The 13,721-nt window shown below is 41.5% G+C and overlaps 1 protein-coding gene across 2 annotated transcripts in view; it reads left to right on the top strand.

Moving 5' to 3' along the window:
• ARID2 (AT-rich interaction domain 2) overlaps positions 1–13,721 on the top strand; it is a 166,583-nt gene that overhangs the window by 90,644 nt on the left and 62,218 nt on the right. For both annotated transcript variants that reach the window (XM_084649826.1, XM_084649825.1), the window contains exons 7-12: positions 3,108–3,174; positions 3,259–3,509; positions 4,705–4,801; positions 4,887–5,096; positions 6,343–6,507; positions 10,596–10,671. In XM_084649826.1, the coding sequence (XP_084505952.1) occupies positions 3,108–3,174; positions 3,259–3,509; positions 4,705–4,801; positions 4,887–5,096; positions 6,343–6,507; positions 10,596–10,671 (866 nt within the window). The remainder of the gene's footprint in view (positions 1–3,107; positions 3,175–3,258; positions 3,510–4,704; positions 4,802–4,886; positions 5,097–6,342; positions 6,508–10,595; positions 10,672–13,721) is intronic.

Below are 13,721 nucleotides of genomic sequence, written 5' to 3'. Positions count from 1 at the left end.
CACTGCTTCTTTTACATAGTTGTTAAGCCACGGTGGCTCTTTTATAGTACTTTTATTATGTTTTTTAATTTGGGGTATACATTTAAGTTGAGCCTCTATTATGGTGCCTTTCAAAAGTGTCCATGCAGCTTGCAGGGATTTCAAGGTTGCATATGATACCTGGACTTACACAAATTTTTAACCGTCCTGGGACCCCACCTTCTCCTGGGATCCTTCCTTTGCCCACCCCACACAGTGCTGATGTGTTTTTTTGTTTGTCTATCTCCTCAGGATGTTGTTTTTTAATAAAAAGAATTGTTTTGGTTTGAAAGTAATCTTTATTCCATTAATTGAAAGCAAACAGAGCCCTGCAAAGCAACAGGCAGTTTTCTTAAACCTTCATAGTGCATCGTCTGCACCAATCACAATCACCTCCTAACCTTACAGGCACTGCACTCCCAAGCATAGCAACAAATATTAGTGGCTTTCAGCTTCAAATTGCTGCCTCAAGGCATCCCTGGTCCTTATGGCTCCGCGCTGCGCCCAACTAATAGCCTTGGTCTCTGGCTGTTGAAATTCAGCCTCCAGGCGCTGAGCCTCAGTGGTCCAACCCTGAGTGAAGCTTTCACCCTTCCCCTCACAAATATTATGGAGCGTACAGCTTACGGCTATAAGCATAGGAATATTGTCATTGGCCAGGTCCAGCCTCCCATATAGGCAGCACCAGTGGGCCTTTAAACAGCCAAAAGCACACTCAACAGTCATTCAGCACTTGCTCAGCCTGTTGTTGAACCGCTCCTTGCTGCTGTCAAGGTGCCCCATCTATAGCTTCATAAGCCACGGCATTAAAGGGTAGGCAGGGTCTCCCAGGATCACAATGGGCATTTCGACTTCCCCTATGGTGATCATCTGGTCCGGAAAGAAAGTCCCTTCTTGCAGCTTCCTGAACAAGCCAGTGTTCCGAAACATGCGTGAGTCATGCACCTTTCCTGACCAGCCTGCGTTAAGATCGGTGAAATGCCCACAGTGATCTACAAGCACCTGGAGAATCATAGAAAAATACCCCTTCCGATTAATGTACCCGGTAGCTAGGTGGTCTCGTGCCAGAATTGGAATATGCATGCCACCTATCGCCTCTCCGCAGTTTGGGAAGCCCATTTGTGCAAAGCCATCCACAATATCACGCACGTTGCCCAGAGTCATGGTCTTTTGGAGCAGGATGCGATTAATGGCCCGGCATTCTTCTGTCAACATGAGTCCAATGGTCGACTTTCTCACTCCAAACTGGTTAGTGACTGATCAGTAGCAGTCTGGAGTAGCCAGCTTCCACAGTTCAATCGCCTTATGCTTCTCCAACGACAGGTCAGCTCTCATTCTCGTGTCCTTGTGCCACAGGGCTGGGACGAGCTCATCACACAGTCCCTTGAATGTGGCTTTCCTCATCCGAAAGTTCTGCAGTCACTGCTAGTCATCCCAGAAGTGCATGACAATGTGATCCCACCACCCAGTGCTTGTTTCCCGAGCCCAAAAGCAGTGTTCCGCTGTGGTCAGCACCTCCGTGAATGCCAAAGCAATCTTGTATCGTAAATACTATGCGTGGCGAGATCAATGTCAAACTCCTCTTGCCTTTATAGTTGAAGGTATAACTCCACTGCCACTCGTGACGTGTTAGTGAGAATGAGCAGCATATTGGTCAACAGTATGGGATCCATTTTTGCAGACTGAAGAGGCAGAGCGTGCAGTACACAAACCATTGAAAGATGGCACCACATGTGGACGGAAGCACAGGGATTGCTGGGATATGAATCAATGCATCACGGGGCATTGGGACAGGACCCAGGATGCCCTGGGACCCCCTCCGCCTTCCCACAACTCTTAGCGGCAGAAGAGGAAGAGATGCTCTGTGGGATAGCTGCCCAGAGTGCACCACTCCGAATACCGATGCAAGTGCCTCAAGTGTGAACATGCTATTGCACAGGTAGCTGACAGTGTGAACACACAACAGCAGTTTCCCTTCTGCACTCTGAGTGGCGCTGTAACTGACGGCAATGTAACTCTGCCAGTGTAGACATACCCCCACACTTCTGTGAATATTGCTGATAGCATCAGGATTAAGAAGAGAAATTTCCTTCAAATGAGAAACCTTTTTGTTCCACGGCAGTATAAAGTTTGAATTTGCTCTAATCTGGGCTGTCTCTTTAATTTCAATAATTCAAGATGTTCAAATGAGAGGTAAAACTCCTGTGTCAAAGTGCCCAGTGTGATATTTGGAGGCATTCTTCAGCGTGAGATGGCATCTTTCAAATGTGACATAAAACTGAGCTTCTGGCCTGTCATAGAAATTTTCTGAATATTTGTATAAAGCACTTTAGATGTGTTTAGTGTGCAAACCCTTTCTCAATACAGGTAAACATAACAAACCATAGCATTTTCAAGAGGGTAGGGGTGTGAACCTTAGTATCATGGTCACAGTCTAGTTTGGGTAATTATGCTGTGTACCAAAAATTCTGCTATAATTAATCTGGCTATAATAATTTTCATTTCTTGTCCTAAATTGTTTCCTGGGTTTTCCTCTGTGATGATAAAGCTGTTGCATTTCACCTAAGAGACAGCTATATTTTAGTAGTGAATTAAGTGATTCCTATATATTTTATTAGCTTATGAGCTTGATCCTGCATATCCTTGATCATATGATTAATCTTGACTGTAGTCGGACTAGCCACACAGTAAAGATTTGCAGATCAGGCCTTTAATTTGTAAAGTACTTTGAATTCCTTGTGGTGGAATAGGAATAGGTCTCAGATCCTGTTGGTTGATTGTGGATGGAGTACCTTTGGTGTCTTGGAAGGATGGCAGGAAGACTTCTTTAAAGCAGCTGTAATATATTGAACATTATACGTTTCAGCTCTGGAGTGAAGAATGTACCATTATTTAGACAGAGATCATCTTTAAGATGCAATAGTAGCTGACATGAATGGGAAGAGGATTTTTTCCAAGGGATGGAACGGTGATAAACACATCCATAACCATTTGTGAATATTTTAAAGATGCAGAAGAGAAAACAAATGTGTTTTTAAAGGAAACATCACACTTTAGAAATTCAATTTTATTTTTTATTCTGTTCTCAGTTTTGGAAGGATATTGTCGAGGATAATGAAGTACGTGACCTCATTTCTGACAGAAACAAATCTCAAGGTGAGATGTCTTGAATAAACTGATTAGATAAGTTCTGGTAAATATAGAAAAGGAATAGCTAAAGTTGATTTTTTTCTTTTGTAGATGTTCCATCAGAAGAATGGATATGGGAATCCTTATTTCATCCACCTCGCAAGTTGGGCATTAATGATATTGAAGGGCAACGGGTACTTCAGATTGCAGTGATATTGCGAAATCTTTCTTTTGAGGAGGGAAACGTTAAACTTTTGGCAGCTAATCGTACCTGTCTTCGGTTCCTGCTACTCTCTGCTCATAGTCATTTTATTTCTCTAAGACAATTGGGGCTTGACACACTAGGAAATATTGCAGCAGAGGTAAATATACTTTGGAGAAGGTGCTACTTTTTTATTAAGTAGCTTGACTGATGTCTTAAATTTAATTTTTTTTTTTTGTGTTTATTTGAAGTAGTAGTGAATAATTGCTTTGAATTTGCAAATAATAGACAGAATGCACGAGGCTAGGAATCAGATGTAGAGTGGGACCCCCAGTTTGCCTAAGCACAGTCATGTGAGGGAATGGAGTTGTGTGGGGGCATGTGATCCTTCAAATCATCTATGATTTTCAATTAAAATTCCAGGGCACCGGGGAATTACTTTAAAAATGAAAAATATTCATACAGGTTATACTTTATAAATCATAACTGCACTATGACAGTACAAGAATTCCTGTGTGACCAGATAATAGGTATCAATACACAGTTTATAATAATAAGTATGAGAAAACCAGGGGGACTTTGGGAAGGTCACATACACATGGGTATATCATCAGTGAGGGAGACTTTTTCTTTTCAAAGATATTTAGATGTAAGAAGAAACAGTAAACGGCCAACTCATTCCATTTTATGGCATTATACACCACCGATAAATATAAAGTTTGATATTGTGTATATATTGAAATCCTGTAATGAGTAAATAGTAGGGAAGGAGACACTGTAGTGCTCAGCTACTGATAGAACTCTGACTAGGATGGTGTTTTCATGGATATCTGCATGGTCCTGGTGTGTGTGGGAGGGCCTTTGAGAGTGCAATAGTGGTGGTAGTAGTAGCAGTATTTATCATAGTGCCTAGGGACCCAAGTCATGGACCAGGACCCCATTGTACTAGGTGCTGTACAAACAGGACAAAGGATGGTGAAAGCCGCAGGGGGAAGTTCATCCCTAATGACTGCTACTGTTTCGCAGGGCTCAGGAAAACATTCATATCCATCCTGATGACAGCCTAGGAATTCAGTTATTTTCCTTACTGTAAAGACTCAAAGAAAAAAGAGAAGCTCAGAGCCTCTTCCCAAATACTTCAGAAGAGAAAAGGGTTAATGCGATTTAAAAAATAATAATTAAGAATTCTAGGCATTTAAAGCACAGTCTTGCATGCTCACAGAAGTGACAACATATTCCAATATATAAAGACTTTTGAGCATTGAATTTGGTATGCAAATTTAAGAACTGTGACTATTATGACTGTATGTACAACGTGGACTGCAGCTTAAATAATGTTTTTTCCCTTCTCTCAGCTTTTGTTGGACCCTGTTGATTTCAAAACTACTCATCTAATGTTTCACACTGTTACAAAATGCCTAATGGCAAGGGATAGATTCTTAAAAATGAGAGGTAAGGTCTTAGACTGCTAATTTTTTGTAAACAGTTAAGAGAATGATTTTTGGCTGTTTAATACTGTTCTATATTTGTTTTTCAGGCATGGAAATCTTGGGGAATCTTTGTAAAGCTGAAGATAATGGTGTATTAATTTGTGAATATGTGGATCAAGAATCCTACAAAGAGATAATATGTCATCTCACTTTACCAGATGTGCTGCTTGTAATCTCAGCACTTGAAGTGCTGTACATGCTCACAGAAATGGGAGAAGTGGCCTGCACAAAGATTGCTAAAGTAGACAAGAGCATAGGTGAGGAAGAAGCAAAACAAAATCTCATATTAGTTTATTTGTTGAGGAAAAAGAATTGACACAGTGCCACATTCCGGGATTCAAAAATTTTACTTTGTCAGAGTTTAGAAAATGTATGTGTTTGTACAGTTACTCCCCACTTAACATTGTAGTTATGTTCCTGAAAAATGTGACTTTAAGCGAAATGGTGTTAAGCGAATCCAATTTCCCCATAAGAATGAATGTAAATGGGGGGGGGTTAGGTTCCAGGGAAATTTTTTTTTTGCCGTACAGTACAGTACTATAGTTGGAAGGTGCCCCTGCCTTACCCCACACAGGTACAGCCCACTGGCACTGGAGACAATGAGGCAGGCAAGGAGGCTGAAGGTGCTGTAGAATAGGAGAAGCACGTTGTGCAGCAGCAGTGGCAGCTTCCCCTACTTTGCAAGCACTGGGGGGAGGAGGGGAGGCTCAACCCTCGTCCCGCCCACTTCACCCCTTCCCCCAAGCCCCGACCCTTAACCCGCCTCTTCTTCCCGCCCCACTCCCCCTTTACTCCGCACACCGTGTCCTCACTCCTTCACCCTCCCTCCCCTGCCTCCTGCCTGCAGCAGTCAGCTGGCTTGTGGCATTCAGGAGGGAGCGGGGAGGAGTGAGGACATGGCATGCAGGCTTCCGCTCCCTCCCCTGCCTCCTGCCTGTGCTCCTTCCCCCTCCCTCCTGAACGCCGCAAGCCAGCTGATTGCCGCGGGCAGGAGACGGGGGGAGGAGGGGGAAGGTGCTGATCTGCGTGGTCTGCCGGCTGGTGGGAGGCGCTGTGGGAGGGGCGTAGGGGAGCTGATAGCGGGGCTGCCAGCTGTGTACGAAGCAGGCAGCCAAACGACGTTATAGCGAAGCATTGCACAACTTTAAATGGAGCATGTTCTGTAATGGAGCAGGGACATAAGATCGAAACAATGTTAAGCGAGAGGATGTTAAGTGGGGAGTTACTGTGTATTATGTGCATATTGTTGCCGCATATTTACATAACTGAATTTTTATTTTCTCAGAGTATTAATGAAAATAGAGACCAAAGCAGGTCAGGATTTTGCATTATATATCAGCTTTATATGCCATGAAAAATATTATGTAGAAATCCACAGAAATATGTGAGGGTTTGTTTTTCTTTCAGCAAGTGTCAGTTTAATTCAAATCAGTGTGTTCAGTACCAAACACTCATATTTGTTTTGTTGTAATATCGTTATTGGTTTTGCATTTAATGTTTTAGATACATTAGTATGTCTGGTTTCTATGGACATCCAGATGTTTGGACCTGATGCACTTACTGCTGTAAAACTCATTGAACATCAGAGCTCCAACCATCAAGTATCTGAAATCAGGCCACAGGCGGTGGAGCATGTTTCCTCACAGGCCCATGCAACAGCTGTCCCAGGTTAGTGCTATTGTAGGAGAACATCCTTTTGTATTTTTGTAGAACATTCTTTATAGCATATGTGACTATCCATCTGTTTTTCTATCTGTAGCAGTATAATTGCGTGCATGTGTATAGCTATATAGCTGTGTGTAATTTAATGATTTACTTGTGCTTCAATATGTCAAATCAGACATGCATATTTTTAGTATTGTTGCTGGCAAAATGGATGTTAAGTTATTCTTTTTCTTTTTCTAATTGAATAAATATTTGGAACAATATTGGTCATTACATGAAAACACTCTGAAGTAACATGGAAAGAGTCTTAACATTTTTCAGCGCTGTCAATCTTGAAAATGTACACAATGAATATGTTACACATTTTTATTTAAAATTAACCTGTTCATTTGCATGTCAACAAAATATGTACAACTCACAGAGGGGTAGCAAGTCCATTTTGTGTTATATTCTGTGTGAATAGTAAGTAGGTGGCAGTATGTAAAATATGTTCTCAGTTAGTGTTTGGGTCAAATTCTAGGAAAATGGGCTACCAGATCTAATGGAATCATAGAAATGAAGATTGAAAAATAATTCTCATGACTGCACTGAAGCCACTAAACATTTCATTTGTGATGTGAGCTAAAGTTTAACACCTGCAATTAAAACTTAAAGGAAAGTTCATCCTTTGTTGAGGTCATTAGAACCTCAGAATGTACTTGATATTGTTGATATTGTTTAGTTGCAGAAATCTATTTTCAGAGCGAAATCCTGGCCCCATTGAAGTGAATGATAAAGCACTCTTTGACTTTAGTAGGGTCAAAATTGCACTCTAGATATTTAGTATCTTTTGACGCACACACACAGGGTTTTTAACAAGAAATTTTTTTGTTAAATTCATATACAAAATTACATTCTGCTGACCTATGTGGTTCCTCTTGCAGCAAGTATAGGAGAAAAATGTCTAAATCAGTGCTTTTCACAAGTATACATTGCATATCAAGAAAGTTATGGGCATGGTTGGATCATGGCATCTACAGTGACTCATCCAATCCAAATGTAAATGTCACTCTCATTAATTAAACAACTGATAATACAATCAAGCGTGTACTTGCTTGTCCCAGTCCTGCTGCCCTCACTCCCATAATTTCAGTGAAAGTAAAACCTGCAGGATTTGGCTCATACTGGAGACCCAAGAGTCAAGTGCTTTCAGCCATTTGAAAAGTGTAGATCTTTGAAATAACTAATACACATCTTGACATAAGTTGCTGCTTTTAAAAAAATAATTAACTATTTTTTTAAAAATGTTCAAATTTAAAAACTCCCTCCCTCCCTCCCCTGCCAAAAAAATCCAACTCCACTACCACCACCCCCCCCCCGCCCCCCGGTTTTCCCCCCTCAATACTTAAAGTACCACTTTTTAAAGGCCCACACTGCCTTTGTGTGGTTCCCGGAAGCTCCTAAAGGGTGTAAACCTGAGACATGTTGGTGAGCTGCAACTCCCATTCAAGTCAGGGTCAGATTCAAAGACTCTAGTACTTCTGTTTCATTTCTGTGGCTAAATATAAACTTAAGTTTTTCCCTAGTATTTTTTCCCTTTCCCTCTTGGACTTAATAGACATTGTGGTTTGTTGGATTACCGACTCATTCAGAACCTTTCTCAGTTAATCAGTTTCTTCTTCTCAAAACCATTTTTTATAAAACATTGCAGTTCACAGTGACTTGACTCCAGAAAAGTATGAGCCATAAAATCTTGACAAACTTTTTGCTAGCCGATTGAAGGCCTTGCCCACGTTAGAGAATTTTGCTTTGATATGACTACATTGGTGTAGTTAGACAGGAGCAAACTCCAAATATAGATGTGCTGCACCTCTGTAAAGCAAGTTACTGGAATAAATTGTATTAATCATGTAAGTAGTGTAAGCATTCATGTACAACTTTACTTTTTAGTTACTGCTTTTTTATTTAATGGAACATGTTTGACTCTAATAGGACTATACTGAAATACCTGCATGATACTGAACCAGGTGACCTAGCGGTTTGGGTTGAAAGAGTTAAATTAATGTGGAAAGCATTGAAGGATGAGATAATTATATCCCAGTATCAGTCACATTTTCATTCTACAAAATAATAATTTCCCACTGCAAACTAAAATCTTAGTATTTGTGTTACTCACAAAACATATCTTAAGGCAGCATTAGTAGTTGTTTTACATTTCATTCTGTAGTCCTCTTTTCCCATGATTTGTAACTTTTTCAAAAGTTTGCCCTTTGGTGAAAACTTTCCAAGTTTGGTCTGCTCTTGAAGGTGTTTCTTTGTTTTGTTTTTAAGTTAACTTGAGCAGCTGATCCAATTTTAAGTGGTTGCAAGTTGCTTGCCTACTTTTAAAGAACAACGGAGACTTTTATGTGTTCAGAAAACTTGAAAGCGTTTTTATTTAAAAGTTCAAACATAATCCTCAACGAGGAATGTGATTTTCATATTTGGAAAAAAATTAGTTCAGAAATACTAAACTTACTACTATTTTGAAATGGTGCCCTGAGCATGTTTTAACATTTTTCTTAAGCAAAGAAGTGCTTGCGCAATTGGTGCATGAGCGCACATCCCCCCTCACCTCGGATGCACATAAACTGAAAAATAGATTAAGGGAGAGTAGTTGGGAAAACCTTATTTGTTCCCAGACCATCTCAGTATTCTGAATAATGATAGGGAATACTACAGCCAAGGGACCACCATTGAGAATGACATGCCCCTGATCGTTTGCATCAGCTGCATGATTCCTACTAATCATAAATGGGAGTGCTAGACAGGAAGATAGAGACTTACGGTAACTAGGTCCTAGCATGTCAAAGTCTTCAAAGATTCGTGCCAAGACCTTGAAGCAGATATAGAACTCTGTGTAGACCTATTGCAGGTCATTGATCACCAGTGTAACACAGGTTTACAGGACTGCCTGTGAACTGGCCGCATGGGCAGGCCGCTGCATCTTGCAGTAGTTGCAGCTTCTGTGTGGCCTTTGTGATCAAATCATTGCAGTAGTTCAGCACAGAGATGATGATGGCATGGATCACCAGGGCTAGGTCTCCTATTTGAAAGTGTAATTCATTTTTTATAAAGAGAATTAAGTAACATGGCAGGATTTAACACCCTTGGACAAGAGTGCATTGCTATTCTGTTGAAGCATCTTGATGTCATGTGCTTGAATCTTGCATAAAGATGTAGGCAATTTTTATTACTTTAAGGTCAACTCAAATTGGTTCTGATTAGTTCCACCCTGGGATATAAGGTGCTAGAATATTTGAGCAGGCAGGAAGAATTGAGGAGGTAAGACAGAGGGGTCAACCAAGCTTGAGAAAAAGCAATATTTCTTCTTTGAGTGATTGGCTATATGTATGTGTCTGTATGTTGGTGCTCATGTGCCTCATGAACTTGAGATCAGAAGTATTTGGCCATCAGGGTCAATGGATCTGCACCTGGCCTCATACCCTTGACATATCCTCCTCCCGGGGAAGAAGGGTGAAGTGGACCAACTTGTTTCTCAGTTCCTTCTTACTGTCTGTGGCTCTGGTGGTTCCTATTACTTCATTCCATCCTATCATAAAACCAGTTTCAAGCCAGGTGTGCAAGTCATGGTTTATACTAGTGCAGTACATTTAGACTAGCAGTTTGCACTAATACAGTTACACTAGTGGCTAAAAACCTTGTTGGAGACGTGTCCTCACACACATCTCATTACATCTTTGAAACAACTTGGCATGCATTTAAACAGAGTTGATTTAAAGCAAATCTGATCATTCAGTAATAAATAAGCTATTGCCTTTTAAGACATGGATGTGGGGAGTTCTTAAAATGTATGTAGTTATACTTTGTGTCTATGAATCTCTCTGTAGATGTAAGTAATTAATTAATCCTAACATTTAATTTTGTCAAAATGAACTTCTTTGGGGGAAGAGTGAGGGGAGAGATCTCTCAAAAATACAAAACAAATTTCAAATCAAATTTGAAACCGCTGAACTTCAGATGATTCTTTGTGTTGCCTGAGATGTTCAATTTTATAGGAAGAATCATCATTATATGTCAGCAAATTTATCTTTTTATTTCCTTTTCCACAGCATCAAGAGCAGCACAGCATGTTGCTCCACCACCAGGAATAGTAGAAATAGACAGTGAGAAATTTGCATGCCAGTGGTAAGTATACAGTTCCATTCAAATACTTTCTTGAGGAAGAGGGAAAAACAGCACAGAATATTAGTCACTTGACATGATACTTCAAACTAGTTGTTTTCTCTTTCTTAGAATATAATTTAATTCAATTACAAATCTAATCTTGCTGTAAAACTGTAGAGCAGCATTATATAACTGAACAGTATTTTCATCTTGTGCTACTGTAGCTATACAAGAAAGTGTTTCTCAAATTTTGAAACTAGATTTCTGGAAGGGCTGGGATTTCATCAGTGGGAGACTCAAGCAAACCAGGGAAAATGAAAGACCTTTTTTTCCTCTGACCTCCCGCCCCATACTTGGTTTAATATTTTTACTAGTTATAATGTATGTTTGTACATCCAATAGTCTAAAGAATTGATCCCCAACTCGTAGCTCTCAAGTAGGGCTAGGGTGATTCCTCAAACTGGTGTTGACCTATACTTGTGTCTGCTCAAATTCTAAGTCTTTGGGTTGATCAGTTCCTGAAACTCTTCCACTTCCAACACTCCCCGCTTCCCTCACGGGCAATGATATAGGTTAATACATTCACAAGATGGATCTAGTTATTGAACTGATTCAGATATTCATCTATACACAAATATCTTTACAGTGAAGTGGGGAGCATTTTACAAGAAGCAGAATGGTTCTACACTGAAAGTCTGTCATTTCACTTACAAGTTAAGCAAGGATTTTGACTGCACAGGAGTAGTTCTGTTGTAGATCCTAGCTGGTCAACTGAGTTGCCTCCTCTGCTCCTGCTTGTAGTTAGACACTTATATTGTGCTCTGTGTGAGGTATCATTAATATGAGTTATTGCTAGTTGATGCTAACATATGATGAGACTCTGAGCTTAGATACTACAGTGATATAGTTAATATAGAAAACCTCAGATAGAAGATTTTAGCTAGAAAATAGCAGCTAGTATTTGAAATCTTCATAATCCAAAATAAGTGGAATCTGCGTATTCCTCCTCTCAAACGGCGTATTCCTCCTCTCAAACCTGCTTCTTCAGAAGCCCATTGTATACAGCTATGAATTCTACAGGTTATATTTATACTATACTCTTTCTGCCTGGGAATTAGACAGTAGAGCAGTCCCACTGAGATGTGAAGTAATAATGCAGGAACAGTGAGCAATCAGTCTCCCCTGCTTCCCATGCTGCTGTTCTGCCAACCTCCAATCCTAGGAAAGGTAGAAAAGGAGCCACTGAAATCTTTCTGGCCCCCAAAACCAAAAAGGAATGATGCAGAATAGTCTCTCTTGCATTCAAGCAGGCAGGAATGGGCAGTTAAATCGGAGAAAGATTCCACAGATGCCACCTCTTATTCAGTAGTAGCCAGGATTTGGGGAACAGGAAAAACAATATTTTGGTGGAAGAAGTAGAAAAAGGCAACAGAATCACTGTGCTATGCTGCAGTTGTGTAACACCATCAGATGACAAAATGTAATTAAACAAATGATACAACACAATGTCAGAATGATCTGTAGTGGTTATTTTTTGTCTGATTCTGTGCTAGGTAACAAAGTGCTGGGTACTCTATAGTTATTTTTCTTTTTCTGAATTCTAAATGGAAGTGAACCAACAAGATATAAAACAGGTGGCCCTGTACACAAGCCTAAAATATAATACTAACCATGATATTTTTCCAATGTTTTTCGTGGAGTTGAAGAATGGGAAATAGCTTTAATGCAAACACAATTGAAAGAGACTAACATGGAGGGGTTTTTACCCCTGTAAAATCTCTTAGTAAGTTTTTGTCACTGTCTCTTACTGAGAGAAGTTGAAAGGTAGTAAGTCATAATGAAAGAATTTAGAAATATTGCTATCACTTGGAAGCAGCAGAAGGACATGCTAAAGAGGGGCAATGTATTAAAACTAATATCCCTAATATTATAAGCCAACTGGGCCGGAATGAGGATCCCCTGCAAGGTAAGTGCACATCATGGTCTAATCACCAACTCCCAAATCAAGATTATGAGATACAGAACATCTTCTCTGACATTCAGTGGTCACAGTGATACTGGTGTGTGTCATGGGAGACTGACGCTGTTTTTAATGACAATCTGGTTAGAGAAAGCAGGAATATTGATTTTTTTTTCATAATATCTATGCATTATTACACAGAATGTGGATTCAATTTTTGTAACTATATTAAAAGTTTGGCAAGAAAAAAAAAAGGCATAATGTTTACTGGTGGTGTATTCTAAGTTCCCTGTAAGGTGTGAGGCTGCACAGCCACGCAGCAGCCTATTTAGCACCGCGCAGGCACTCAAGGAACCCGCCTGGGGACCTGCCACGGGAGGGGCGCCGCTCCCCCAGCACCCCACCTAGTCTGGCCCCCAATCTGCTGCGACCGGGGCGCAGGGCGCCCCTTCCACAGCCCCAACTCTGCTGCGGTGTGGCCGGAGTAGCCCGGACCCAGCCACAGACAGGGTGCCCAGACCTGCTGGGGCGGCGCAGCCCCAGGTGCAGTCAAGGCAGCACAGCCCTGGCCCAGACCTGCTCTGTGAGGAGCACCTATCCTGCAACCCCAACCCCAGAGCTGCCGAGGCGGGGAGAGGCGCCTCTCCCCCACAGCCCAGGTGCTGCTGCTGCCGGGGGAGAGAGCTGGGGGGAGTCTTCTCTCCCCACCATAGATCCTGAGCACCCTCCTGCACCGCAAACCCCTCATCCCGGGCCCCACTCCAGAGACCACACCCCCAGATGGAGCCCCCCGCCGGAGCCCTCACACCCCAACCCTCTGCCCCAGCCCCACCCCAGAGCCTGCACCCCCCAGCCGGAACCCTCATACCCCTACACCCCAACACTCTGCCCCAGCCCTGAGCCCCTGATCTCTGGCCCCACCCCAGAGCCCGCACTTCCAGCCGGAGCCCTCACCCCCATCACATGAATTTTGTTATGTGCACCAATATGAAGGTGATATGTCACACATCACCTCCGTATTGGTGCACATGACAAAATTCATTCTGCACATGGGTAGGAAAAATTAGAGGGACATAGCCTGGTTGTATTGGCTATGAAAGAAGACAACACT

Source organism: Lepidochelys olivacea, assembly GCF_965140295.1.
Source record: "Lepidochelys olivacea isolate rLepOli2 genome assembly, chromosome: 1".
Classification (NCBI taxonomy): Eukaryota; Metazoa; Chordata; order Testudines; family Cheloniidae; genus Lepidochelys; species Lepidochelys olivacea.
This window is presented reverse-complemented; position numbering and strand designations above follow the sequence as displayed.